This window comes from Drosophila pseudoobscura, chromosome 2, assembly GCF_009870125.1.
Source record: "Drosophila pseudoobscura strain MV-25-SWS-2005 chromosome 2, UCI_Dpse_MV25, whole genome shotgun sequence".
Lineage (NCBI taxonomy): Eukaryota > Metazoa > Arthropoda > Insecta > Diptera > Drosophilidae > Drosophila > Drosophila pseudoobscura.
Window position 1 is genome coordinate 12,905,510 of NC_046679.1, and position 25,612 is coordinate 12,931,121.

Below are 25,612 nucleotides of genomic sequence, written 5' to 3' on the forward strand. Positions count from 1 at the left end.
TTCCCGCATCCTGCAGCACACAGGATGATGATTGTCAAAGTAATAGGAGAGCAAGTGTAGCACAAGCCCACCCGCCAGCAGCATAAGCCAAAAGTGAGGGCAAGACCAGGACCTACGCCAGGAGCATACCAAATGTCAGTCGGCAAGTGCGCAAGTTTTCCTAGACGGCACTGCCACGGCAGCAGCCCAGCTTGAGCCTTTGCAGCCGACACAGACACAGACAGTGAAAACTTGCCACCAGCAGCCTCGAGCGAAGGAGCACCCACCACAAGAGCAACAACAACAGCGGCCACACAGAGATGGAGGAGACTGCAGCAGGAGCTGCGACGAAGAAGAGTGGCACCACACTGTCCGTGGATCGGGCCGCGTTCCTCCTCCTGCGCGTCCGGAAGGCGTTCAAGAAGAAGCGACAGCAGCGAAAAGAGCGACAGTAAGTTGAATGTTTGCCATTACTTAACCATTGGTTGGGGTAGGGGGGTGCCAAAGTGGGGCCTGGGTGCAAGGAGGATTTGACAGGATTTGCTAGGATTTGGCTGAGCGCACAAGGCCCATTGAATTGTCAGCCAGCCAGCCAGCCATCCAGTCAGGCATCCAGTCAGGCATCCAGTCAGGCGAAGGCAAACAGAATTAACAAGTTGTTTGAACAAAGGATTTGGCCGCAATTAAAACCGATTTCTATACCGTCAAACAAACTTTCATCTTTGCAACAAACTAACTAAAAAACAGATCGAAATGCTACGACCACAAAATAAACATCAATCAAAAGTCTACACGTCTATTCTTTAGTGCAGTCTTTCAAGTCGCAAACAAATGCAACGATTCAGAGAGATTATCCGATCGATAAGGTGTTTTATTTTGTGGAAATATTTAAATCAAAAGTCTCCTGGATTCAGGAGCTTGAACAAATCCCCGCAGAGACTGATTGGTATTCCAGTGTTGTTTGCCCCCGAAAAAGCTTCCATCTGCCTTTAGCATTTTCACGTTTTCCCGATTAGCATTTACCCTTTGCCCTCAAAAACAACCGCGAAGGAGAACGGATATAAATAGAACGCTGCTATTTTTGCACTTTTTTCTGTTTTTCAATTTTGGGGGAAAACAAGCCAACGCACTTGGCTGGCAGATGCATTCTTGGAATGCATTGTGGGAAGAGCCCTTCAAGTTCCTGATAAAAAACGCCTGGCTCTTAGCGCTAGATGCCTTCAGCCTTTGGTCTGTTCCGGGAAATGGTGGTTAGGAACGAAGATAGGACGGGGGGGAAATGGCAACCGAACCAATCTCGATTCCCATGCACGTCCTGCAGCCGTTGCTCATTTGCTTTCTGGGAACCCTCTAGGACGCAGCTCGTTAGATATTTGCTCCGTTTATTGCGTGGATTCCCTTTTGTGAGCTGCAAAGTAAATTTTCGACATTTTTTTTGTGTTGTTTGCGCTACTGCATCGTTGTAATGAAAATGCTTCTTATGCTCTGGCATCCGCATGCCCATCATTTGCTTAAGCCCAGACGCAGGACGAAGGACGCGGGTGCTCTGAAAGAATGCCAAGCGGCAAACTCAATTAGGCACGGCCCGGGCCGCCACCCGTTTCCGGGAAACAAACGGGGCCTCAAGTGGGGTGGCGTGGTTTCTTAAAGAACGAATTGCTTTCGCGCAGCTCGCTTTAACCCATTCTGAAGGGAATCCGAAGGAGCAGAGGCCTGGGCTAAAAAGGGCTGCCATCCGATGATTTGATTACACGAGCAACATTTGCTCTAATTATGCACGCACATGTAAACAAAGCCCGAAATGCAATTACACGACTTACCCTCTCACACACACATGAGCGGACACACATTGGATTACAGGTCACACACAGCGTATGCGTAATTTGGCAAAGCCCTTCGGCTTAGTGGCCCTTTTTACAGACATCCGCCGCCATCGTCCGCATGCCAGGCCGCTGTTGGGCGACATTAATGATGCCATAGGTAATGCCCATGCTGATACCGATGTTTATGGCGGGTACCCGGCACCAGGAACTTCATTACCTCCCAACTGGTGCTGTCCGAGGTGTCAACAGAGGAGTCCCTTAATTGGCATATGCAAACGGGCATAAGGATAATCATTAGGAAGGAAGAATTTCTAATAGAATTAGGAGTGGAACTCGTGTGTGTTCAGCTCCTATATGTAATGGGCATTCCCTAATGAATACCTTTGGGTATTCGCTTTCTATTTCAAAAGTGATGAAAGATAAATGCGAAAGGTAAATACATGGTGGAGCGGGGTTTGAAAAAACCCAAGGAAAAATGAGCTTTTATCAATAAAAATTGCAGCAATTAATTAGAGAAAATTAAGACCTTTTTAGGGACCTTGTTCTATAATAAATCAACTAAAATATATATAAGGTGCAGAATAGTTTGGTTGAATGATTTTTAAACCTACCCTGAGGGTATGCGTTTGATCCTTTTAACACATGCACTCCTTGCCGACTTCCTGCTCTCATTAAATAACGCCTTTACACCCCACTCCGCACCCGTATGACTCCATTATCAGGCTGTAAAGTTTTATGTGGCGCCCAATCTTCAAGCTTTTTTACCGGCAATTCTGGCAGCATGTTAACCTTTTCCTTTCGCTGCGCGCCTTCCAGCTCTTCCCCGTTTTTGTTTAACCGAAAGGCGGTGGCAAATGTTGTGGGGTAATGCACGATTTACGGTTACGAGTATTTCACGTCAATTATGCAGATCCGCTTTGAGTTATGTGAGTGGGTTGCCGTTGCCCGCCCACTGCTTCTTCGGCCATATGCCGCCTGCCGTAGACCTGCCTTTGCCCTTTGCTTCCCGGCCTTGTTGCGTTGCCCCTGCTGTGACCTGTAACAGCTTGCCCTTAGTGGGTGCTGCCACATTATACGACTATAGGTGGGTGCGTGTGTGTGCTGTAACCCTGCGTTTAACGCACTCAAAAGTGCCTTAACATCCTGCAACACCAGGCCTATAAACAAAGGGAGACTAAAGGGGCGTTGCGGTGCTAAAAAAATAAAGAAAATACAACAACAAAAAACTTCAACCTTTCGCGCTAAAGCGTTGTGTAATTTTCTTTTTATTTATGTGTGGACATTGTGTGTTGTTGTTCGTTTCGCTGCTGTAACTATTTCGAATGTTTTCTTCAAGTTTTCCCCAGACCCCACATCCTCTCCTTTTCCAGCAAGGACACATATAAATTGCTTACATGATTCTTTTTCTGTGTAACTTTGCTGCAGCTCTTGTCAGCGATGCGAGAGATGAAGGAGTGTGCGATTGAAAGTATTATCCTCCAGGCCCTCGCTGGGGATCTTAAATGCCTTGGGGTTGCCTTGGTGGGAGAGAGATGAGTCGAAAAACTTTGCTGATTTTGCTTCGTTTGGCAGCTACCATTCCCATTCTTCCGCTCCCGTACACAACACAGCCATTCCCAGTCCGATCTGGCTGTGTATCATCATCAATATATAGCGCACAATTCCGTGTTAGAGCGAGGACATGAAGCTGCCAACTTGTGTCGAAACTCTGACAGATATTCGGTCGGGCGCCTTGGCAAAATGTCAAAGTCAAAGTAAATCAAATAAAAAGTTTTCCATTTCTGTAGCTTCGTCCTTTTTGCATACGGAAATATGTAATATCGAAGTATGGGTGCAGTTCAAGAGGTACCAGGGGGGTAGGGTGTCCATCAGCCTGACAATTGTTAGAGCAGAGCAGAACGGAGCAGAGCCGAGCCCCCATGACGCATCTGGGGTAGGCGTCGAGTTGGGAGACCCATTCGAGTGCCAGAAATTCAATCACACATCAAGTTGCACAAATTGAGGGGCGTGGTGGGGTGGCAGCTGTCACTGCCAGCTGGTGGAGGATGAGAAAGAGGTTGGAGAGATGCTGGAAATAATTTTCCACACAACAATCAAATGTAATTCGCGTGTGTGCGAAAAAAAAAATGCGCAAATCAACAGCTGACACTCGCACACCCTCGATGCAGGAAGTGGAATAAGGGATGGGAATGGACATGGATGGGAATGGGAATGAGGCGAGGGGCGTGGAGCGTGGGGCATGCAAATGAAACGGAAATGGCATCCATGACAATGGAGGAGAAAAATCGTAGGAAGAACTAATTGCATTTCCTTGCTGACACACCCCACTCGTCGCACTTAATATATAATTGCATTAACTTATTATTGTCACTTCCTTTGGCACTTCCTTCACCCTTTTCCACTCACCCTGTGATCTCTGTGTCTCTCTCTTTACAGAGCCCAGCAGAGCAGCGCCGCTGCGGGTGGCAGTGCGAGTGGCGTTGGCAGCGGAGGCGGCGGCGGCGGCTCTGGGTCCCAATCACGGACGGGCAGCCGCAAGCTGCCGCCGCCATTGTTACGGTCGCGCACCCTGCCCGCCATCATTGTGCCAGGACTTCCGGTCGTCTCGCTGCACACGGATAAGCAGACATTTCAATTGGGTGCGTATACCAGCTCGTGTTTGCAAAAGTATAATTAAATTATTTACACGCTCCGAGAATGGAACATTTGAATGCAGATAACATTTGTTTACGGCTCAAAACGGATTTGCAATTGAATTATGCTGGTTTATGGAGCTCTCGGAACTCAAATAGGGTCAAGTGCAGTCCATCATTCCCACATTCCTACATTCCTATGGGCCGCATTCCCATAAGCTGATTTACCCTCTATAATCGCCTTAGCCGTCGTCCCTCGTCAAGCCCAGGACCAGGCCATCCATCCATGAATGCCATAGCAGAATTTAAATTTTATTTTTAAACAAACTGTCAGCTCTCTTTCCCTCTCTCTCTCTCTCTCTTCTACTCTTCTCAGAATACGAGTAAATTGTGTGTAGTTATTTGGTTTTCTATGGAATCATATTCCATGGCCATTTTCTGATTGATCAGAAAGTAAAGAAAAAAATAATTCGTACAAATATTCCTTGTATTCGATGCAGAAAAAAATGCAGTATTAAATCGCATCGAGGGCTATGAGCTGAAGGCTAGATAGAAACTCCCAGTACACTTGCAGATTAAAAATAGAAATAAAACTCCACTGCCAGCTACTGACACTTTTCCCCCTTTTTTCCATTTTTATTAGAATTGAATTACATTAAAGGAAAATATACCCTTTGAAACAGAAAAAAAGGACAAATGAATGAATAATTTATACGCTTCAGAATATTTCTATAGCCAATGAGAACAAATGTGGGTACCATTTTAATTGAAATTGACAGTTTTATATATAGACCCATTAAACAACAAATTGAAAAGTTTTCATAGAAGGTATTCTGAGTTGATTTATTTTATTGGTATCTTTCTTTAGTCCCACGATTTCTATGCAGAGATATTTGCTACAAAAAAGATGGAAATATCCTTAAAAATAATCATTGAATGATCATTTTGGCTGACATAGTCCATTGATGGGATGGATAGGATAAATACTAAAGATGACGTCTTTCAGAGACTTGCCAATAAATCAGCTAGAACAACAGATTATTTAACGTGCGTTTGCAAATTTCTAGGAAAAATGAAACTACCCTCTGGCAAAGGGTATTAAAATACACAAAGTGGAATAATGAAAATGGCTTTCCACAGTTTCCACGAGCCGCAGGGCGTTCGTTGCGTGGCCACGACATGTTATGGCAGAAGATTTAATTAAAAACTTTTGACAAGTTTTCAGCTCGAGTTATGATTAATATTCGTACGAGTGCCCGTGCACAGATTAAAGGAGAGTGCAGCTTGCACAAAGACCACACAAAATCCATATATCAATGTGCGCTCCATTAACTGATTTTTCATTCTCCATTTTCCACCCGCACAGAGGAGCGACTGTTGGGCAGCAAGAGCCGAAGTGGCAGCGCCAGTGGCCATCGCTGGTCACTGCTCACCCGTGCCGGACACAGCGGCGGTGGTGGTGGTGGCACCGGCTGCGGCACCGGCAGCGGCAATCCTGGCAACACCACCAGTGCCACAAGCGGCAGCAACAACAACAACAACACGCATCTGGCCAACAACAACAACACACTGATGGTCAAGTCATTGAATTTGCCAAAGGATGATACCAATCTGGTGTATCGTCGCAAGTCCTCGGGCAGCACACCGCATCACCACCAGACCACGCACTCCACACTGCAGCAACAGCAACAGCAGCAACAGCAACAGCAGCAGCAGCAACAGCATCAGGTGCAACATTTGGGGGACAGTTCGTTGTTCCAGCTGTCGGATGATTTTGAGTGTCATGCGGATGGCTCCCTGCTGCTCAGGTGAGTAAAACACTTCTCTCCAGCCGGGCTGTATTCATTTTTAATTGTACATTTGCTCGGCAAGGATCCCGGCCCCACATGTGGTGGCAGCGCGTGCCTATCGTCTGGCAGCCAGAAAGCGTGCCGCAGCCACCTCGGAGGCCTCCACACCGCTGGCCAGAGAGCACACCCTCCACGAACTACCGCTGGCCGAGGCATCGGCAGCATCTGGCTCTGGCTCTGGCTCGGGCACGACCTTCACTCGCCTGGCTAAACTGCTGCATCAATCAAGTGGCTTCTCCGGCAGATCCAATCTGCAGCCGCCGCCCGGTGACACCACGTCTGTGAGTCTGGGACTCGGTCTGGGTCTGGGCGAGGATGCGCCCCGTCGTCTGTCCTGGGAGAGGTGCGTACTTGTGTAATTTATGACATCCTTCAGCACTAACCATCACTGTCAACATTCACCTTGACTGGCAGAGAAAGAGGTAGAGAGATAGCGAGATAGCGAGAGAGGGATAGAGAAAGGGAGAGAACGGTTGCAATTAGCTAATTTCATTTGCACCCAGAGCAGCGGTGGCAAGCTGATCTCTGGCATGCCAACACCTACCTCCTAATGGCTGGCCACACATGAGGTTGTGACGTTGGCTGGCTGGATGGATGGATGGTGATGACAGGCGACCAGCAGCTTGCCCTGCGGTCGAGTGTGGCATTTGTCTTCATTCGCTTCAATTCGCTTCACTTCACGGCGGTCTAATGGAGACACATGCAGTCGCAAGATTAACACACGCTCCAACAAAACCCCCAAGACAGAGACTCCTCTCGATGCTGGTTTAATTAACGTCAGGTGCCCAGTCCCTGTCCCTGTCCCTGCCCCCCTCTATCTTTCTCTGTGCCGAACTCAGGTCCTTGGCCAGCAGTCAAAGAACCTTTGGGAAACCAATTGATTTATACGAACATCAGACTAATTGAAACAGATTCAAATTGCATTGATAGAATGGTCTGGCGTAGTCCGACCTGTGTGGAGAGATTGCATAAAGACACGGGTACACTATATATTTTCTTTAAATTTATATTCAGTTTTGAAGATTGGATGCAGTACGAGAAGAAGCAATTTGTGATACAAACTTGTCTTGTTGACTGAATAAAATAATTGAGCTGCAGACCTACCTCGGCTTGTGTCTGAGTCTGTGTCTGTGGTATTACATTCTTGTTCGAGCACAAGTCCTCGACGGGACTTAAGCAATTTACGAGCTGCAAGATTGCGCCTTGAACTATGCATTTGCCGGGCAACGCCTGAGCACAGTGACCACGGTCGAGTGTGTAAAATCATTTTGGCAAACATGCCACAGATACAGAGAAAGAGCGAGACCCCTCTCTGGGCACTGATTGCATCGCTGCCACCCGCCCAGCGTGATACACAAGAAAGAACCAAAAAAAGATACAAAAGAACGTCAGTGGCCAGGTCAGGGTGCTCGTTTACAAGAGACTGTGCTTAAACTTTGATATTTTAAAATGCAGAAAACCGAAACACAAACTCAGACCCAAACAAAAAGGGAGAACGATTTTCGGGCGGGTTATTGTTGTCCGAGTGCTAGTACTTTACTTACTCATTCTTCTGGTGTTTGTTTGTGTTGCGTGTTGCTAAATTTAGAGCCAGAAAACAACGCAAATGGCAGCTGGAGCAGCTAGCAGCAGCCAGAAGCAGCCAGCAACCAGCAATTCGCATAATAATAACTGCAGAGCAGGCTACGGCTACTCTTCCTTTGGGGTTTTCTTAGTCCTCACTGGCTTAATTGTGAATGCATTATTCATGAGGAAGTCAGACCCAAGAAAAAGGAACAACAACAGCCACAACACGAAGGGAAAGATGCTAAGTGAACGAACAGTGGGGCCAATAAAACAGTGTCCTGTCCTGTCTTGTCTCCTGTCTCTTTGTCCCAAGTCCTGATGCTAAGGATAAAGTTTTGTGCGTCTTGTCGTCTGTCGCCTGTGTTCTGCTCCTGTGGCACGGCGGCACCATCCAATCCACCAACCAACTAGCTAAGGCAACACAAGATGCCACTGGAAGTTCGAGCAAACGAACCATAAATGAAATTGCGCATACGTCATGTGTTACACGTACACTCACAAAAACACAGCCGAAGACAAATACAACGACAACACTCATTACCTTCAATGTCTGGGAGGGGGTGGTGTCTTATGTACTGTAAAATTTTATAAATTGCATGCAACTCGGCAAAAAAAAGAAGGAGAAAAAAAGCTTAGCTAAAAGCCTCGACAAAATGTCTCGCTGCTGATGTCAACATCAATTTGTGGGGCATCGTTGCCACATTCTGCTTTTGATTTATTTTCCGTATCACTTTGGGCCCGTTTGATGTCGCCAGAGGAAACGGCTCCCTCCCGTTGGGGAAGTTTGTGTATGTGATCCGCATAAAAGGTCACCAAATTGGGGATGGAACCAGTGCGTATACCAAAATGATTATGTGCGTCGGAGAAGCCAGGCAGCTGTGCCTGCCCCCGAAAGAGTCAATCGGACCATCGAATTCATTAGGCCAAATGTAGGCCGAAATTGACCAAGAGAATGCGAGAGAAAACTTTGTCGGCAGAGCCAACCCATATCGATTTGCAGCCACTCCCTTTCTTTACCACTTACATTCCATTTGTGTTCCTTTTTCCGTTCCTAATGCACTATTCATTCACCCTCAATTACGGTGCAGTGGCCAACAATGCCATGTCCTAGAGAATTTCGGTGCTGTTCGGAGTCATCTCTCATTAGGGGAATTTCACACAAAAGGCAGGCAGTGGGTGACCCTCCCCCCAGTGACCCAGAAACACCTTAAAAGCTTGAAGAGCGGCTGCTGTCTAGCCACGCAGAAGGATTCTGTATGTCACATATGGCCACAGAACATGGCACATTCCCTGGAAATTCGCTTTCACAGGCGGCTTTTAGACAAGAGTAAATAAGGAGGCCAAATGGCAGACAACCAACGGGCATGGAAAGACACTCAGGGCAGCAAGTGTGTGTGTGTGTGGCATCCACTGGCAGCAGCATACTCGTATACCCGTTCGGGAGTACACCAGCCTTGTATTCGGCCTTGTCATGGCAAATGCATGGTTATGCTTGTTGTTTCTATATTTGGGCAAACATCGCATGGAGCGCCCACTTCCAATCCCCATTTGACTCTGCTCCTGACTTATTGCCACCAGTTGGCAGCCGGTTAAAGTGCCTGACTGCCACCCTGCCTGCCACATCTATGCATAACCTAATAACAATCATTATTATTGACTAGGCACCAGCACGGCCGGTGGTTGGTTGGCAAATACGAGATGCAATCGGAAGGGGTGGTCTGGTGGCCCATCTCTATCTGGCTGTCATCTTTCATTCCACCCTCAAAGACAGCATGAGGTTGACAACTAGTCGAGGAATCAGGCCAACTTGGGTCTCGTCTCTTTCCCACTCCCTCTGCCTGTCGCCTGCCATGAAATGTTTCTGTGGCTTCAGAGTTGCTTGTACTTCTATCCTGCCCCTCCCAAATAAACCCATACCCACACCATCAGCCATCAACCGGTGATGACGAGCACAACTTTTTACCCAAGAGTTCACTAAGCGAAGTCGAGAGCTAGGAGTAGTGTTGTTTGAGGAGCTGGAGTTGGGGAATCACTTCGTTTGTTGCCTAAAAGCGTCGTCGTAATTTGATTGAATTTGCGTTGATTAAGCGTATTTAGCTGTTGGCAAATTATGAATGTGTTTAATTGCAAATTTCCTCAACTTTGTCTCGGAGAAAGGGACAGACATTCCCCCTGCGCCCCTCCGGTTTATTATGGTTTCGGATTAACAGAATTACTGCTTGTACAAATGCATCTATCCGCCCAGCACTCTCGACCCCACCTTCCACCAGATCAAATTAACTCTACTAATGATGGGTGGGGAGGGGGGTGGGGGGGTATGTTTGCCGACAGCTTTTGCGGTTTTAATTGAAAATGTTGCGCATACGACATGTTGTACATAAATATATGTCGCCTGTATGGGTCCAACTTGGAGGACAAATTTGTGGACTGACTGATGCTTTGGCACAGGGAAACTTTGCTCAAGGCTATGGCGGGTTTAATGTGGTCGACTTTTCCAACTTGACTCTGATTATGCAAATGTTCTAAATGTGCCACAGAGTATGGGTGGAGGCAGAACTCAATTTATGTGCGGCCTGAAAATTTGATTTAGTGTGTTGCAAATATCGTACATATACGAAAGCAGAAGGTTACGAAATAAAATGGTTTTGAAAAGCCAACACAGTTTTAATTAAGGGCTATGTTTATGAAACTCTGATGAAAGAGGTTTGAGGGGAGTCCTTTCCGATCGCTACTAAGAAAGTATGAGCTTCTGTGTTTCCGAATTCAGTAAATCTCCTTCTAGTTAGAGTATCTTTACATGTTTTTGCAACGCTTTTTGCTACTATGAACGATGGTAATTTCTTCTCGGAACTGATTAACTATTCCTTGTATTTTATAAAGAAAAAGAGCGGCGGGCTGTGGAAATTTTTAGAGTGGTCCAAAAAAAACATTCATTATGTACATATGTTATTTTTGCCATTCTCGGGCATTCTCTTTTGCCGGATTGGCTTGTGCCTCATGCATATGAGAATGAGTCATGCACAGCACATGTATGTTGCTTGTGCATATTCTTTTTCAGAATTCACTTGTGCCTCTCGAGTCCAGGATCAATGTGCCGCGTCATGTGGGAGTACTTTGGAGTAGAGCGTGCCCACCGCTCCTTAAAAGTATTTCTATACAGGCTACTCAAGACACCCAAGCAGTCTTCAGCGTGTTTTATTTCAATCCTATACAGTTGAATGTAAACACCCAAGTTAAGCTGAAGTTCCAGACCATCCCAAAGTGGCCACATCAATCCATTACCAAGCCGCTAAGTGAGGCGTAAATTGCAGTTTACTGTGACCTCTGTGTTTGCCCATCAGCTCCATTGCTTGTCTCGATTTGCAGGCAATAAACTTGGCAAGTCATAGGCAAGAAAATGCAAAGAAAATGCCAAGAAAGGCCGGGAAAAACAAGCAGCAAGAGGAAAACTGAAGAAAACTATTTGTATTTAGCTTGAATGAAGAAATATGTTCAGAGGCGAGTGTGGTGTATGCGTCGACTTTGTCAGCATTACCCACAGCACGGCAATAGCGCCAGCTGTCTGCGCGGGGCTTTCTCCAATCGCGTGGCCATAAAAAACGGTCACATTATGGCCAACTAGGCCGGCCACTGACCGCAACGGGGCAACGTGGGCAACGGGGTAACCGGGTAACGGGAGAAGTTGGCGGCAACACTTAATGGTCTGTGGGTAGCTCATTAAAATGTCCGACAGCATGAAGTAATTACGATACTTTATAAGCTGTCGCCACTTTTACGCGGATCTCTGCAGCATAGCCACTTACCCCCCCCACCAGCAGGGACTCATCCTTTTCCGTCTCTTTGATTTCTGTTTGCAGGCGCAAGGACAGCAGTGCACTCCAGCGTTCGGCCAGCATCGACTCCTTTGCCGAGATTGTGTTTAGTGACCTGCCGCGCCCCTCGCTGGCCGTCACGGCGCCAGGTGGTGGTGGTGGTGGTTCCCCCTCGCCGTTCAGCAAGCGGCCCTCCGCCAGCAGTCTCTACTCGACATCCTCCTCCGGCACCACATTCGGCGCCCAGGCGCAGGCCCAGCTGAATGTCAATTACGGCGACCTGGGCTTCGGCTCTGGAGCTGGCTCCGCGACGGGGTCGAGTGGCGGCCACCTCCACCACCAGCACCATCCAGGAAACGGGAGCAGCAGTGCCAGCAGCAGCCGGCGGGAGAGCATGCTGAGTCCATCCTCCACCAGACGCTCCAAGCTGACCAGAATTATAAACGGTGAGTGCTGTGACAGGGACGGGGGGCATGGGATTCCTACTTAGTTTCAAATGCAGCACGGGCAATGCGTGCCATATTGGTGGGGAAGTGGCAGTGGTCCTCGTCATCAGTGGCTCATCGGATCCGTGCGGCGGCTTATTTATTTCGCTGCAGCCACCTGATTGAAATTCAAATGCGCACTCGAGCGGACCGGGTGGGCTGCCCGGTCAGGAGCGGCATTAAATCGATTGCCACTTGGACAAAGAGCTCACTGTTCGGCAGTGGCTCACGGCTCAAATCTCAGAGCTCGAAGTTGAGCGATTTCCCAGCAGGACACCGAGCGGAATAAATCAGCTGAACTAAACAAAAATTGAAACATTATGTACAATTTTCAAGGTTTAACTCTACCATTCCCAACCAGCTCAAGCGGAGAGGAAATTTCACAAGTTTCAGGCTCCTGAAAGTTCAGTTTGTTGAAAGGATTGCCACGCAAAGGACTCAAGTCTTAACAAACTTTAAGTACCTTAAGAACTAACTTTTTCTGGGAACTAAACTACAATTTGGACTCGTGACAGAGCTTTGCTGGGTATAAAACGCTTCGATCAACGCAAATCCAGAAGATCAACAAACTCTTTTAATCTCCACTTCCGCGGAAAAACGTTTGTAATACGAGTACATACAGATAGATGTATGTGAATGGATTAATAAAATAAGAGCTTCCTCTGCGACTGGGGATACATTTTAATGCTTACGATAACAGAAAATAGACTTCAATGCTTCCCATATACTATGTATGTACGTATGATATCATTCTGTGTGTCCGATTTAAGACTCTGCAAACTGAAAAAAAAGAAGAATCGAAATTCACTGTCGCATCGAGAAATTGAAGGCTCAGATTATATAACTTTCTTCACTAATTTAAAGAACTATTAACCAAAAATCGCTCTAATCGTGTGATTATTCAAGTCAAAATGACTACTTTTTTCCCTTACAATATTCCCATATTTATCCCGGGGAGTGGCTTTGCAACAATTAAACTCCAATTGGATCGTTTTCTGCTGGCTGCTCAAGCAATTATTCCAAGTAGCGGGTATCTTATAGTCGGAATAACTCGACTTGAACGATCTACTTGCTATCGCTGCCCCCAGCAGCGTCAGAGGCAGAGGCAGAGGCAGAGAGTGGATGAGATGAGAGGTTGGTTTGCAATGCCGCAGAGAGCGGCGGCGGCTAACTGTGAAGCGCTGACCATTGACGGCCGACGCCGACGCAGACAACTACAACGACAACGACGACGACGACGGCGACGGCCGTTGTTTGTGCCCCACCGCCGGGGCTGCAAGCGCAACAACTTCGTTTTCAGTCGAAGAACGACTTTTGAGCGCAGTGCGCGTCGGCGTCGCGTGTTAACGGAAGACGACGAATAAGAAACCCGATTTGATCGGCCGAAAAGCGCTCCCTTCACCAGGCGAGATCAAAGTGGTGAGGCGGTAGAATATCACGTGTGCTTCGAGTATTATAAGGCTGCCAAAGTGTGTTGGAATAAACCAAATTTACGAGTAAATTTGTGAAAATTGTGCAAATGAAACAATAAAAAAACGCGTCTCTCAGCCGTTTCGTTTCTGCTTCGTTTACCTCGTTTGCGCATGTGTGTGAGTGCCTGCTACCTGTTTGCTGCGGCGCAAGTGTGCGTGTGATCGAGGGAGAGAAGGAGAGTGGGAGAGAGAGAGCGTACGTGCGCTGTGTGTGTGTTACCTGCGCCGCCGTAGCGGGAGAGTGGCTAAAAGGAGAGAGCCAGAGAGTGGGAAAGAGAGAGAGAGCGGGTGAGCTGCTGCTGGCTAAGAAGTGTCAAAAAACTAAAAGGCGTCGCTTTCGTTTAAAAAAAAGAAACGTTAAGGCAACAGTCTAAAACAGTAAGCAGCCGCGGGGCAAAGAGAAATCTTTGTGTGTGCTGCAAATGTTAATTAATTATTACGTGCCAGCAAAAAGAGCTGCAATTTACAGTAGTAATTGGATTGCATGTCCACCGCCACAATAACAACGACAGTTGCAAGCAATACGACTACAATTACAAACAAAATAAAAATAAAAAAAAACTACAACTACCAGCACAAGGCGAGGGCAGCGAAAGTGAACTTTTGCTTTTGGAAGAGGAATAAAGAGAGAGACGGAGCGAGAGAGAGGGGTCAGGCTTCCGCTCCCTCCAAGCAATTTACTCACGTGTCTGTCAAACTGTCTCCAGCCCGAAGCTTCAGCAAGATAATTACACTGCCAGTGTCTTTGTGTCTCATTCGCACGCTTCGTGAAAGCCTCTGCCTGCAACTGTAAAAAAGCTCCCTGGCAAGCTGACTGATCTCAGTGCAGTCGGCGTCAGCGTAGCCGTCGACGTTTTCATTAAAGTTGTTTATGCTGCAATTTTAAATACATGCACTCAACCCCCCCGCCCGCCACCATGAACAGGTAAGCACACGCATACATACTCACATTATACACACACACAAACATACATCGGCGCACACAGAGGCTGCAGCCTCTTACTTTATTGTGGAAAAATATGCAACGGCATGGAAAAACTTGAACTATTGCAACATTGTTGGGGGGGAGGGGGGCTTTTGTGTCTTGTCGTTCGTTTGCCAAAGTTTATTCACACCGCAAGAAAGTCAAAGTTGTCGGCTTTTCAAAAGGCATTCAAACATCATGTAGCATCTTCCCCGTCTCCCCCCGCCCCATGAGGTATTTTTGCACATTTCTCCCCCCACCATCCCATTCGTGAGATATAACATTTGGTTTTCTTTACAACTAGCCTGCAATTGACAGCACGCTATCAGCCCCCCCCCCACCCGGTGTCGACCTGCCGCATGCCGCCTGGCTCCAATTGGAGCTGAAGTGCGCGTTGGCCATTAATATTTCATTGGTTGTTTTGACCGTTGTTTCGCTTTCGGTTCGTTTGCCAAAACAAACCGTTACGTTCTTCTCCCCCGCACGGCTCAAGTCATGTCGAATATACGATTCTCTTTAGATACCCTGTAATTGTTGGTATTGGTGTGTATGGGTTTTGTGGGGATCTGTTTGAAAGCTAGGATTCTGATCGCATTCCAGTTGCTGTTCCACCACCGAAGACTGTTGTATCCGGTCAGAATATGACCCAAGTATTTCCCTCCTTGGCATCTGTTTTCTTTATTTAGATAATCTCCTAGTAAATCCTTGTATAGGGTACCACGTAGTCGGAATACTCGGCCAACCTTTAATTTCTTGTTATTTTTTTGTAGCTTTTCCTTTACTTGAGAATAATAAAAATGGAATAAAACTAAGTTTTCTCGATTTTCAGCAAGGAAAAATAAGTTTTTTTCCAGTTTAGCGATGGATGGAAAGTGGGTCTAGCTGTCAGGTCAGGCAGGAGTGGAGAGTGTGGTCTAAAGGAGAAAGTGAAGGAGCGAACCTGGCGCTGGTGGTGGTAACCGCCTGAGAGGGCACTTAAGAGCACCGGAGGCCAAAGTTTGCGCTTGCGTTTTTGCTATTCCATTTTATTTCGAGTTGTGCACTTATTAAAAAGTTTTAAATGTTTGATTAAAAAAGAATTCATCACGAAATTTGTTGTGGCACATTGCCTGAAAGTTTTTAACAATACTTTAAGTTTGTTTACTTTGGCTCCGGCCCCCAACCCTCCGCTGTTATCGAACTTGGCGGGTTCTGGAGGTGGCTTTGGAAGAAGTCAGCTCTTATCGAATAAATAAACACCAGCAGCAAAAACTATGGGGGAAACCTCTGAAACGAGTAGTTAGTCGAAACCATATCATTTGTCGTCGATGTATTGTATAATGTCTGTAGATAGCGTTGGACCCCGGTCCCCTGTCAGATATCGCATGTGCAGAGTACACACATGGGCATGAGCCAATGTGTGAGGTGTGTTCCCGAATACTCGCAATGTGTGAGATTGTGGCGGACATGGTTTGTTTGTCTTTTGCAAAACGAGGGAATAGCGTGACTTATTCCCGAACGAAATTTGAATAATAGCAGTGTTTTTTGTCGCAAAACAAAAGGCAGTCTTTGTCTGTATCTTTTCCTAAACCCATAGTCTAAGTTTATTCAGTTTCGGACCAGTATTAGGTCATTAGCGGTGCCCGAGAATTGTGGAGTAAGAAGAACTTTAGAATTTACTTTTGACAACTTTCCTTGGAATATGAAATAAGGCGAATAGGGCTTCATTAGCACCGGATCTGAACCAGCTTCCACCAACGCGGCGTCTCGGCGTCTCGGCATCCTTCATTAGGCGGAACAACGGAACAGATTTCCAAGAAATGTTAATTTTCTCGTCTGTCTCTGAATCTGTAGCGGTAATGGGAGCAACTCTTTGGAGGTACTGGATTTTCTCAAATTACCATCGATTTTTGGCGACGAGAGTCATGGCAATTTCGGGATGCTACAAATCTTGCCTCAGTGCCAGCCTCGTCTCCAGTTGCCTCATTGGGCGGGGGCGGGGGGCCATGCGGCGAGGCCATTGTGTGAGCCCGCTCAGGCTGCTGTTGCTGGCAAAGAAATCGCTTTACAAAGCAGATAAGCGCCTGAAATCAATCAAAAGACTTTTATATCAAACAATATAAATGAAATGTTGTATGCCGTTGTCGTTGTCGTTGTCGCTGCGGCTGTTTCCAGCCATTATGGCTGTGATTCTTTCGTGTCTATCTTGGGTTGACGCGCTCGCTATTCCGAATTGAACTTTCACGTTTGTCACGTTGCGCCCTGCCCCCAGAACAGCGCAATGAGCACGTAGAGCCCACACACACACCCGATTCGAGCCGATCCGATCCGATCCAAGCGGAGCCGAGCCAAGACCCCAAGCGGACATCCCACAGCACAAACATGCAAATGAATGGCCTCTGGAATGGTCGAGTGTGCGTACACACTCGCACATATGTCAAATGCGTTGTGGGGCACAAGCTTGTACGACTTTTGAACTTAATGCCCCCCAAAGGTCACACACACACACGCATCTGTGTGTGACGGCCTGACCTAAATGTGTCGCTGAAGCATTGGGGCATATGCATCAATGTACCCTAGACAAACTGTAGGAAGCGGATGAATTCTGGGAATCAAAGACTCACAGATACCCATTTTGTCTTTTGGAATCCGTCCCAATCTATGTATTTCTTTAGTCCCTTGTCCCTTTAGTCAAGAAATCTGAAAGCTTTCATGAACGGACACCCAAGGATCTGCTCCTTAAATCTTTTATTAATTCTTAACAAAATGGCATCCACTTTGCTTCAATTAGGAGTCATAAAAAAAGGTGGCTCCCCTGTAAGGGAATATTTTGTTTCGTTGTTTTGCTCAACAACTTTTTATCCCAGGGCGTATTTAGCCATGTTAATAGTAGTGCCACCGCCGTCGTCGCCGTCTTCTGCCGGACCGGACTCTGCCCCTATTTTGCACATAAACTTTTCAATTTGAGAGCCAGCGCAAAAAATGGAATAACCCAGGGATCCCTTTATGCACGACAGATTTGCGCCTTGACCCCACTCACAGCCGAAGAGCCAACAGCCGAAGAGCCCAACAGCCAAGAGAAAAAAGTAGCACACAAATCGGACCAACAACGGCAAAAACTTTGTGCAAATCGCGCTGGATTTACATAATTTTAAATGCTGGCTTATTGGTTTGTGTTGGCCTCCAAACGAGGAGTGGAGAAGTGCGCCAGGCCAGGGGGGTATAGGCGGTGGAGGTGGAAGATCCAGGCCAGGAAGTGGGCAAGTCCAAGTGACCCGGTCAAAACGTTTATTGCCATTTTGGCTTTGACTTTTTCCATTCCGCCTTTTTTTGTCACTGTTCACTCTTTGGAGAGTGTGTGTTTGTGTGCGTACCCTTTAAAGAGGGTATCTTAGACTAGAAGCTGGCGTTGGTTCATCTTTGGGCTACAAATCCTAAGAATTCTTTATTGCTCTGCTGCTAATCCGATGACTATATACCCCGCAGAGGACCGGCTTTTATCTGCCAGGGTATCTGCTAGTTTGCTAACTTTTCTTTCATGTCTTTTTTTGGGTCTTTTCTTGCAACATTTTCATTTGGCGATGGCGATAGCGACGAGGGTCCCCAATTTGCATATCTGATTAATATGAATACATTAGTTCTGTGATTTGGCACAGTAAACCAATAGAATTAAATGCTTTTGCTGATTGCAGAGACAAAGGTCAAGTTGGCTCCTATCTCTGTCTCCTCGCTCTCCCCTCCCTGTCTCTCTGGGGGCAGTAATAATGCGTTTGGGGTTCTGGTTACTTAAATTCAATTAGCATTTCCGCCTGAACTCCGCTTGGCTGCCTTTGCCTCTGTCTGTGGCTTTCTCTCCCACTCATAATGCGATTTGTACTCGAAATCAGAGACATGTAAAGTATGTTATTTTTTGCGCTTTCTGGCGCTCGTCTCCAAGTGCGGACTCCAGACACACAACAGAGCTCGTTCTTCCCCGTTTGGAGCTTTTATTGAGGAAGCGACAAATTTATTTAAATTAAGTCAAAAATGCCTTCTTTGCTGCCGCTGTCTGCTGCTCGTAACTTTGCTTAATGTGTGGTAGATCTGACAATTATGACAGCGTCGAATGCAAGATGGAATCGGAATAAATTACTTCTTAGGGCCAGGGGGGTGGGACTAGTGGGGGCCTGGGATCGGGCTACAGCCACCATTATTGGGAGTCGAGTCTGTTGTCGGCTCTATTAAGTGGATTATGTTGTTTTGTCTGCTGAAGGGAGGATATGGATGTGGTCTGCTGGCCGTGCGGGCTTGTGGATTGCGGCTTGTTGGTCCATTGGATGACCTCTATCCTATCCTGTCCTGTCCTGTGCTGTGCTGTCCTGTCCTGTCCTTACCCCACAATCTCCCTTTCTACTATCGTGGGCTGTCGTCGAGAGCCTTTGCTGTGATTTATGTTGGGCAATTTTGTCCTGCGTAGCTTCATAAATTTTATTATCCTGCAATTGCAAACCGAGTGCCCTGGGCCCGACCCACGACCCCACACTCCTCTCCCCTCCCTTTTTTTCAAGTTTATGGGTCAGCAAATTTTATTTATTGCACGCCCTCAATTGACAGTTTAAGTTGATCCACGGGGGGAATGGTGGTTCGGTCGCCCTGGAACCTGATAGTATTAGCAAAACGGCTTAGGATTGATCCCGTTACGTGCCGCAAGGCATTGCCAGTGGTGCCGGAACATTTGTGTGTGTTAATCATTTTTTAACAAAGGATTTTCAAGTATCAAACAGTGATATGGAGCGACGTGATTCCGATTTGTGTCGGGGATCAAATAATGGTTAATATTGAGTGACAGCTCGCTTGGTTATCCGCGGTTCCAGAATGTGTACACATTTCTGCTCTTATATCTAGTTTATTACAAGCTTAATTTTGCCTATTCCTCACTTCTTCAAGAACCGATAAATTAGTCAGACGATCCAGAAACCAATCTAAGTCTTTAGATTTGAGGGAAATCTAGTACTGATTCAGGATTTATTTCTATAACAAACAAAGATAGGCTTGAGTCAGCTATTCTCGTATTACTCGTAGAATCACAGGGCTCCTATGATACGACACTTATCTGAGAACCCGAGACCCAACCCGAGACCCACCTCGAGACCCAACCAGATTCACTTTGGTGAATCAATTCAGCCCAGAGAGACTCAGACTCAGACTGAGACTGAGACTGGGCCTGAGTCACTGTGTTTACGGCCCCTGGGCCTGACCTTGACCAAGTGTATGGGGATAATAATAGGTGGTTTCCGCCACAGAGACTAGTTCCCAGTATTTGAAATCGTTTTCGCCGGAGATCAAAGTGATTTCAAGCACAAACAGGCGTGCGACATTTATTCGTTTCATTTCATTCATATGAGACAATCTCTAAAATTAGTGACAAAAACACACACGAAAATGTAAAATAAAACCGGTCTTATGTTTGATCGAGGGCACATCGAATTCACCTTTCAAGACTCCAATTAGTTTTCAATTTTTCTGACTCTGTCTCCGAGGGAGGGGGGAGGCCCTTTGTGGGGGCTAATCAGCCCCTGTGATACCCGACGACAGCCGCGACACAGAATTTAATTTCTTCCATTCGTCTTCATTGCCTGGGGGATGCGACGGTGACACCTCCCAAATGCCAACAGACAGGCGTCGATAAATCAGCGCGGGACGAGTCGTCCTCGGCGGCATCATCAGCAAACAATCCTCTAGGGGTCTGGAAATAATTTGTTAAGGTTTACGATGCTCGAAATGTCGCCCGATAATTGATTTTACGACACCCACACATCCTTATCCCACAGACACGTGATAGGGCATCCTCGAAGTGGATTTTTACTTTGAAACCGCGGCTGCTACTTAAAATAATTCGTATGCAGGTACAGACATAGAAACACACATACATACATACATATGTACAAATGTATGAACAAAAGCACAGTAAACAGGGATCAAACGAGTGATATTTCCTGTACCAAATATAAGGGGTAGGTAGAGCAAGCAGAGAGAGAGAGAGAGAGAGCGGCAGTGAGAGAGAGGCCTCCGCGAGAGGGAGAGTAAGCAGCTGGCTACCTAGGCAACCCAGGCTCTCATCAGTGCTGGCAAACATAGCGGAATCATAGCTAGAAAAAGTAGAAGTAGTTCAAAGAGCTATTCCAAAGGAAGAGCAAGAATTTCCATAGAAGCTAGATGATTCATCGAATTAATTTTATTTATCACTCTTTGGACTTTTTCGTGAGACTAAAGCAGTTTGTAAAACAGTAAAATAATACATTTGTATAACCTCTTCTGGGGTTCTGTTTCGACTTACATATTGTTAAGAACATGTATGTTTAGCTAGAATAAATAGGCATATTTTGTGTATGTACAATTTGCCTTAGTTTTAGTAATATTTCGCTATAATCTGTCTGCAAAATATATTAGCTATGCCCCACATTAAAACAGTACATATCTGGCTTGAAAACAGCTAAATTACCAGCACTATTGCACCTCTCATATGTAAAGAGAGGATTTCGAACCTAGAGAGAGAGAGAGAGAACGGAATCACGTTCGTTCCGATGCTGTTCTCCCACAAGAGAACTTTTCACATTCGATTTTTGAAACACGCGACGCGCACAACTGAAAATCCTGCCATAAAACCAAAAACAAAACATCAAAAACGGGAAAAGAAATGGAAATAAACTGAAAACGTGTAAAATGTGATATATTCGTGGACTAAAAAACGTATTTATGATAGAATCGAATCAAAGGAAACGCAACGAAAACCGGTTAAAGTGATCAATGGAGCGTCGCAAGGCGTTGGGCATGTATTCGAAGATGAAGGACCAGCAGGCGGCACTGATACCGACCCCGCAGAAGGATAATGAAGACGAGGACTCGCTACCCGCGTTGCGCCGCTCGCATTCGGTGCGATCCTCCCTGCGGCGCCTCAAGAGCAAGCTGCACAGTCCCGCCCTGCCGCTGCAGTCGCCCTTCAAGCTTCGCGCCCATCTGCATTCGCGCAATCGCACACGGACGGCGCTGGACAAGAGCAAGGCGGCGAAGGCACTGCGCTTGTGGAGCGAAATCGATGCCGTGGCCGTGGTCACCACCAAAGTGAAGGGCAAGAACGAGTTTGTGCCGCTCAAGCGGCAGCCCGGCTCCGAGCTGGCCGCCGATCAGGAGGAACTGGGCATCGAGCAGCTGATGTCCACGCTGCCCGTGGGCGTGACGCTGCCGCGAAAGGCCTGCAAGCTGCTCCAAATACCCGAGAGCTATTGCCAGCCGGAGCAGGCGAAGGCAGCCCCCAAGGCCACGCTGGACTCGGACCTGGAGCGGACGCTGAGCGGCGACGACTCAATATCTGTGCTGGCGGACATCACGCGGAATGCCCAACAGGGGATCTATGGAACGACGCGCATGCGCACGGCCACCATCCGGAAGCCGATGCCGTACCTGAACAGTCGTAGGTGTCCGTGACCCTTTTTCTAGATAGCTTTTTCCCAGAAAAATCCGTGGGAGGAAACCGGAATGGAGTTTATACATAAATCGCGTTTAAGTGCCAGATTCAGATGTGATTTAGTGAAATGTTGTCTCTCGTTTTGTGGTTCCATTCTATGATTTGATTTGATTTGAATTTATATCCATCATGTGTTGATTTGGCATTTTTATTTGCCTCCCAGTGGGTCAATGAACTGTTCGAAATGCTATTCCGAAAAGAAAGGAAAAAAGGGGAGGAAGCTGAAGCTGTACATATGGCTGTCTCAAGGAAGGGTTAGGTAGGGCTCTGGCTGCGGCTTCCCATCTCAGATCTTGTTATTACATCAACGAAAGCAATTTCCCCTCAACTCTCGTGGCCATTTGTCGCTTGTTTACACGAGAGTTGTTTCCTTTCGAAGAAAGAAACCCATAAAACGAGTGTGGAAAGAGGTTGAATATTCATTTGAATGTTTCATGGGATATATTTATGCGCACACATCTGTTGACCATACAAACACTGGCTTAATCCCATGGCAAAATACATATCTGGCGGGGTCGTTAATGTTATGCTCTTGCAGATGCTACCAGAGCGATAGCCATAAAGTCCCCTGTCCGCCGCAGAAGCTCCAGATGAGCAGCTGTCTGCGCTCTCCGGCGGTGTTCATGCGCCAGAAATCGTTTCACACGCTCAACGAGCTGACCAAATTCTGTCAATTGAAAGTGTCCCCAACAGCGGCGGCACGGGCGGCGGCTGCAACACCATCATCACCAGCGGCAGCGGCAGCTACCCACGGCACACTGCCACCGCCTGCGCCTCCGTTACAGCAACGCCGGCGTCACAGTCACTATGCCTTCGATGGTAAGAGAGATGGGTTAGAGGACGGTGCTCATGCAGTGCCCCCATGCGGGGCAATTAAGAAATGCGCTTGAAATACTTACATTTATCATCATTCCTACATACAATACCAAAGGCATAGTTATTAAAGACAATTGAAGTGGAATGGCAAGGGGAACAATCATCACGAGTGGTGGGTGGGTGCCAGGCTTAGGTGGGCGCTTCTCGCGTTGCATGGACACATACCATAACCAAACACACACTAACAAGCATTCATACTTACAAAGCAAACACAAACAAATGGTTGGATTCCGCTTTTGCATAATTAATATAATTGGTTCGATGGTCATCATCATCTCATCTCAACTTGGGCCAGAAAAGAGAACCACACACAACAGCGGTTGGAATAGGCATTTATGTTTCATATTTAATTAATCACATCGGCAAACACAGCAGGCGGAAACAACAATAATAATTGTAACAATTACATGACGGTCCCCCACCCCCTCCCCCATCATTCTACCCACCCACGGCGGGCTATTTACCTTCTCTGTACATACTCGTATATACAACAAATCCCGCAACAAATCCTGCATTTAATTTATATTTAGTTTTAATTGGTTTTTATGTTTGCATTTAATTTTGATTTTCCTATTATTTTATTTTAATTTATCCCTCATCCCCCCGATAGACAACATTCAATCGCAGTCGCAGTCGCAGTCGTATCGGGAGAGCGACACTGAATCTGTGGACAACCAGGTCAAGCTGCGACCCAAGGATCGGGATAACTATCCCACATATTATCCAGCGCCGTTGCTGTCCACTCGCTGGTCCGATCAGCTGACGCAGCATGCGGCGGTAGCCAAGATACGCACCGCCATCTCCTGCCACACACAGGATCTCAGAGAGATGGAGTACCTACTGCCGCACTCGACACAGTCGCAGTCGCAGCTCTGCATCTCCCGCCACTCGCAGCCGAAGAACGCCAAGCTGCGGGATGACCATGATGACGAGGAGACGGCCGATTCCGCCGACCTGGAGACGGCGCCACTTTCCGCCGGGGACGAGAACACGGCGGCCAATGTGCAACAGCTATCCGTGCACCGCCAGCCCGTGCAGCTGAGAACGAAAGTAACAGGCAACATACCCCATCCGCGTGCCAGCAAAATGTCCAAGAAGCAGCAGAAACTGGCACAGGCACAGTTCGAAAAGCTGACCCAGAGCAACCTTCATCTGCATGGTAGGCCCAGGACAACCAAAAACTAATCCACTAACGCAACCAGGACTTGATCTTAAGCCCTCAGATTAGTTGGAACTGCAACTAAACTCTCTTTATGTATGTGTCTCTTTGTAGCTCTGTTTTCGGCCGTGGAGCATGGGCATCTGGACAAGGCACGCACCATCCTGGAGTCCACAGATGTGGATGTGAATAGGTAACATTTCTCATCGCCCATCCCTACATATATGTACTCCTAACACACCTACTAACCCTTCACAGCATTAACAATGATGGTCTCTCCGCCTTGGATCTGGCCGTTCTCAGCAACAATCGTTCCATGACCAAAATGCTGCTCCAGCACGGCGCCATGGAGGGCTCTCAGTGTAAGTTCAAGCACATCTCATGCTGTTCCTTTCACTGATCAATCTTAATCTCAATATCGTTTGCAGTTTCCGCGGAGAACATTGGCAGCAAGCTCAATGGCCTGCTGCAGGACGCCGAGTCGCGCATCCACGATCTGAGCGGACCGGAGGGCCTCTGTCCACCCATTTTCGCCTCGCGACCCTCCATCTCGAGCATCATAATTGGTGAGTGGCCCACACAGCCATCAGCAATCCGTCATGGATGGGGCTCTTAATCAGCGTGTCTCTTTCCCCAGGAAACTCGAGTGCCTCCGTGACAGGCTGTACGGGCAGCGAGGTGGAGAAGCAGATCGGCATCTGGGAGCGTCGCGTCAAGGGCCTGCGACGGCTGCTGCTTGGCTGGGACCAGGCAAGGCCGCCAGATGCGCCCGCCTCGGTGGTCGTAGATGTCACCGGCGACAATTCCATCAGCGTACAAATCTTGGAGCCCTTTGAGGGTGCCATCGGCACGAAATTTAAAGGTACGCAACCGCAGAACCAAGTGGCCTCTCAATCTCATGCTGATTGCTTTGCGACTGATGGCTGTGATGTGGTTAGACCCACATTTTGATTTGGCTTTGACTCAACCTCTGTCTCCGTCTCTATTTCTGTCTCTGTCTCTGTCACAGTTCAATGGTCGACCCGCGCGGACTTCAATAACGTGGTAGGCGAAAGCGAGCTGCTGGAATGGGTGAGCTTCCATGGCACAATGGGCGCCCAGTGTCACATATCCGGCCTCACCCAGGGACGTCGATACTTCCTGCGCGCCTCCTGCGGCAATGTCAAGGGTTGGGGTGCCTATCGCACCTCAGTTCCAGCTAGCGTGGTGCCATCGAGTGAGTATCCCGGAACCCTAATCAATCAACTGCGTTTAAACCATGACATATCCTTCTTCTTGATAGCCTGGCGTGACTTGGACAATCGTGAGGACCGATTTGTGGGCCGTCACCGCATTCTGGACAACCTCTTTACGGCCGTGCGTTTGGCCCGACCCGCCGATGTCTCGGAACTCACACTAGATCCTGCGGGCGGCCAGCGACGCAACCCCAAGAAAAAGACCACCATCAAGCAGCTCTTTTCGGTGGCCTCCAAGTTCCAAAAGACCCTCAGAAGGTACATACATATATGGG

The 25,612-nt window shown here is 47.4% G+C and overlaps 1 protein-coding gene across 7 annotated transcripts in view; it reads left to right on the forward strand.

The window, feature by feature from the left end:
* The window catches only part of wake (wide awake), a 43,807-nt gene that overhangs the window by 13,438 nt on the left and 4,757 nt on the right, over window positions 1-25,612 (forward strand). The window contains exons 2-13 of one of the 7 annotated variants that reach the window (XM_015181804.2): window positions 17-430; window positions 4,239-4,441; window positions 5,802-6,243; window positions 6,308-6,628; window positions 11,709-12,109; window positions 23,554-24,102; window positions 24,217-24,295; window positions 24,361-24,464; window positions 24,531-24,668; window positions 24,740-24,964; window positions 25,112-25,318; window positions 25,385-25,595. In XM_015181804.2, the coding sequence (XP_015037290.2) occupies window positions 300-430; window positions 4,239-4,441; window positions 5,802-6,243; window positions 6,308-6,628; window positions 11,709-12,109; window positions 23,554-24,102; window positions 24,217-24,295; window positions 24,361-24,464; window positions 24,531-24,668; window positions 24,740-24,964; window positions 25,112-25,318; window positions 25,385-25,595 (3,011 nt within the window). In that variant the 5' untranslated portion in view covers window positions 17-299. Of the gene's footprint in view, window positions 1-16; window positions 431-3,468; window positions 3,648-4,238; window positions 4,442-5,801; window positions 6,244-6,307; window positions 6,629-11,708; window positions 12,110-13,417; window positions 14,546-21,208; window positions 22,020-22,072; window positions 22,887-23,553; window positions 24,103-24,216; window positions 24,296-24,360; window positions 24,465-24,530; window positions 24,669-24,739; window positions 24,965-25,111; window positions 25,319-25,384; window positions 25,596-25,612 lie in introns of those variants that run through there. The other 6 variants (XM_015181801.2, XM_033376940.1, XM_033376943.1 and 3 more) reach the window with 6 other exon arrangements.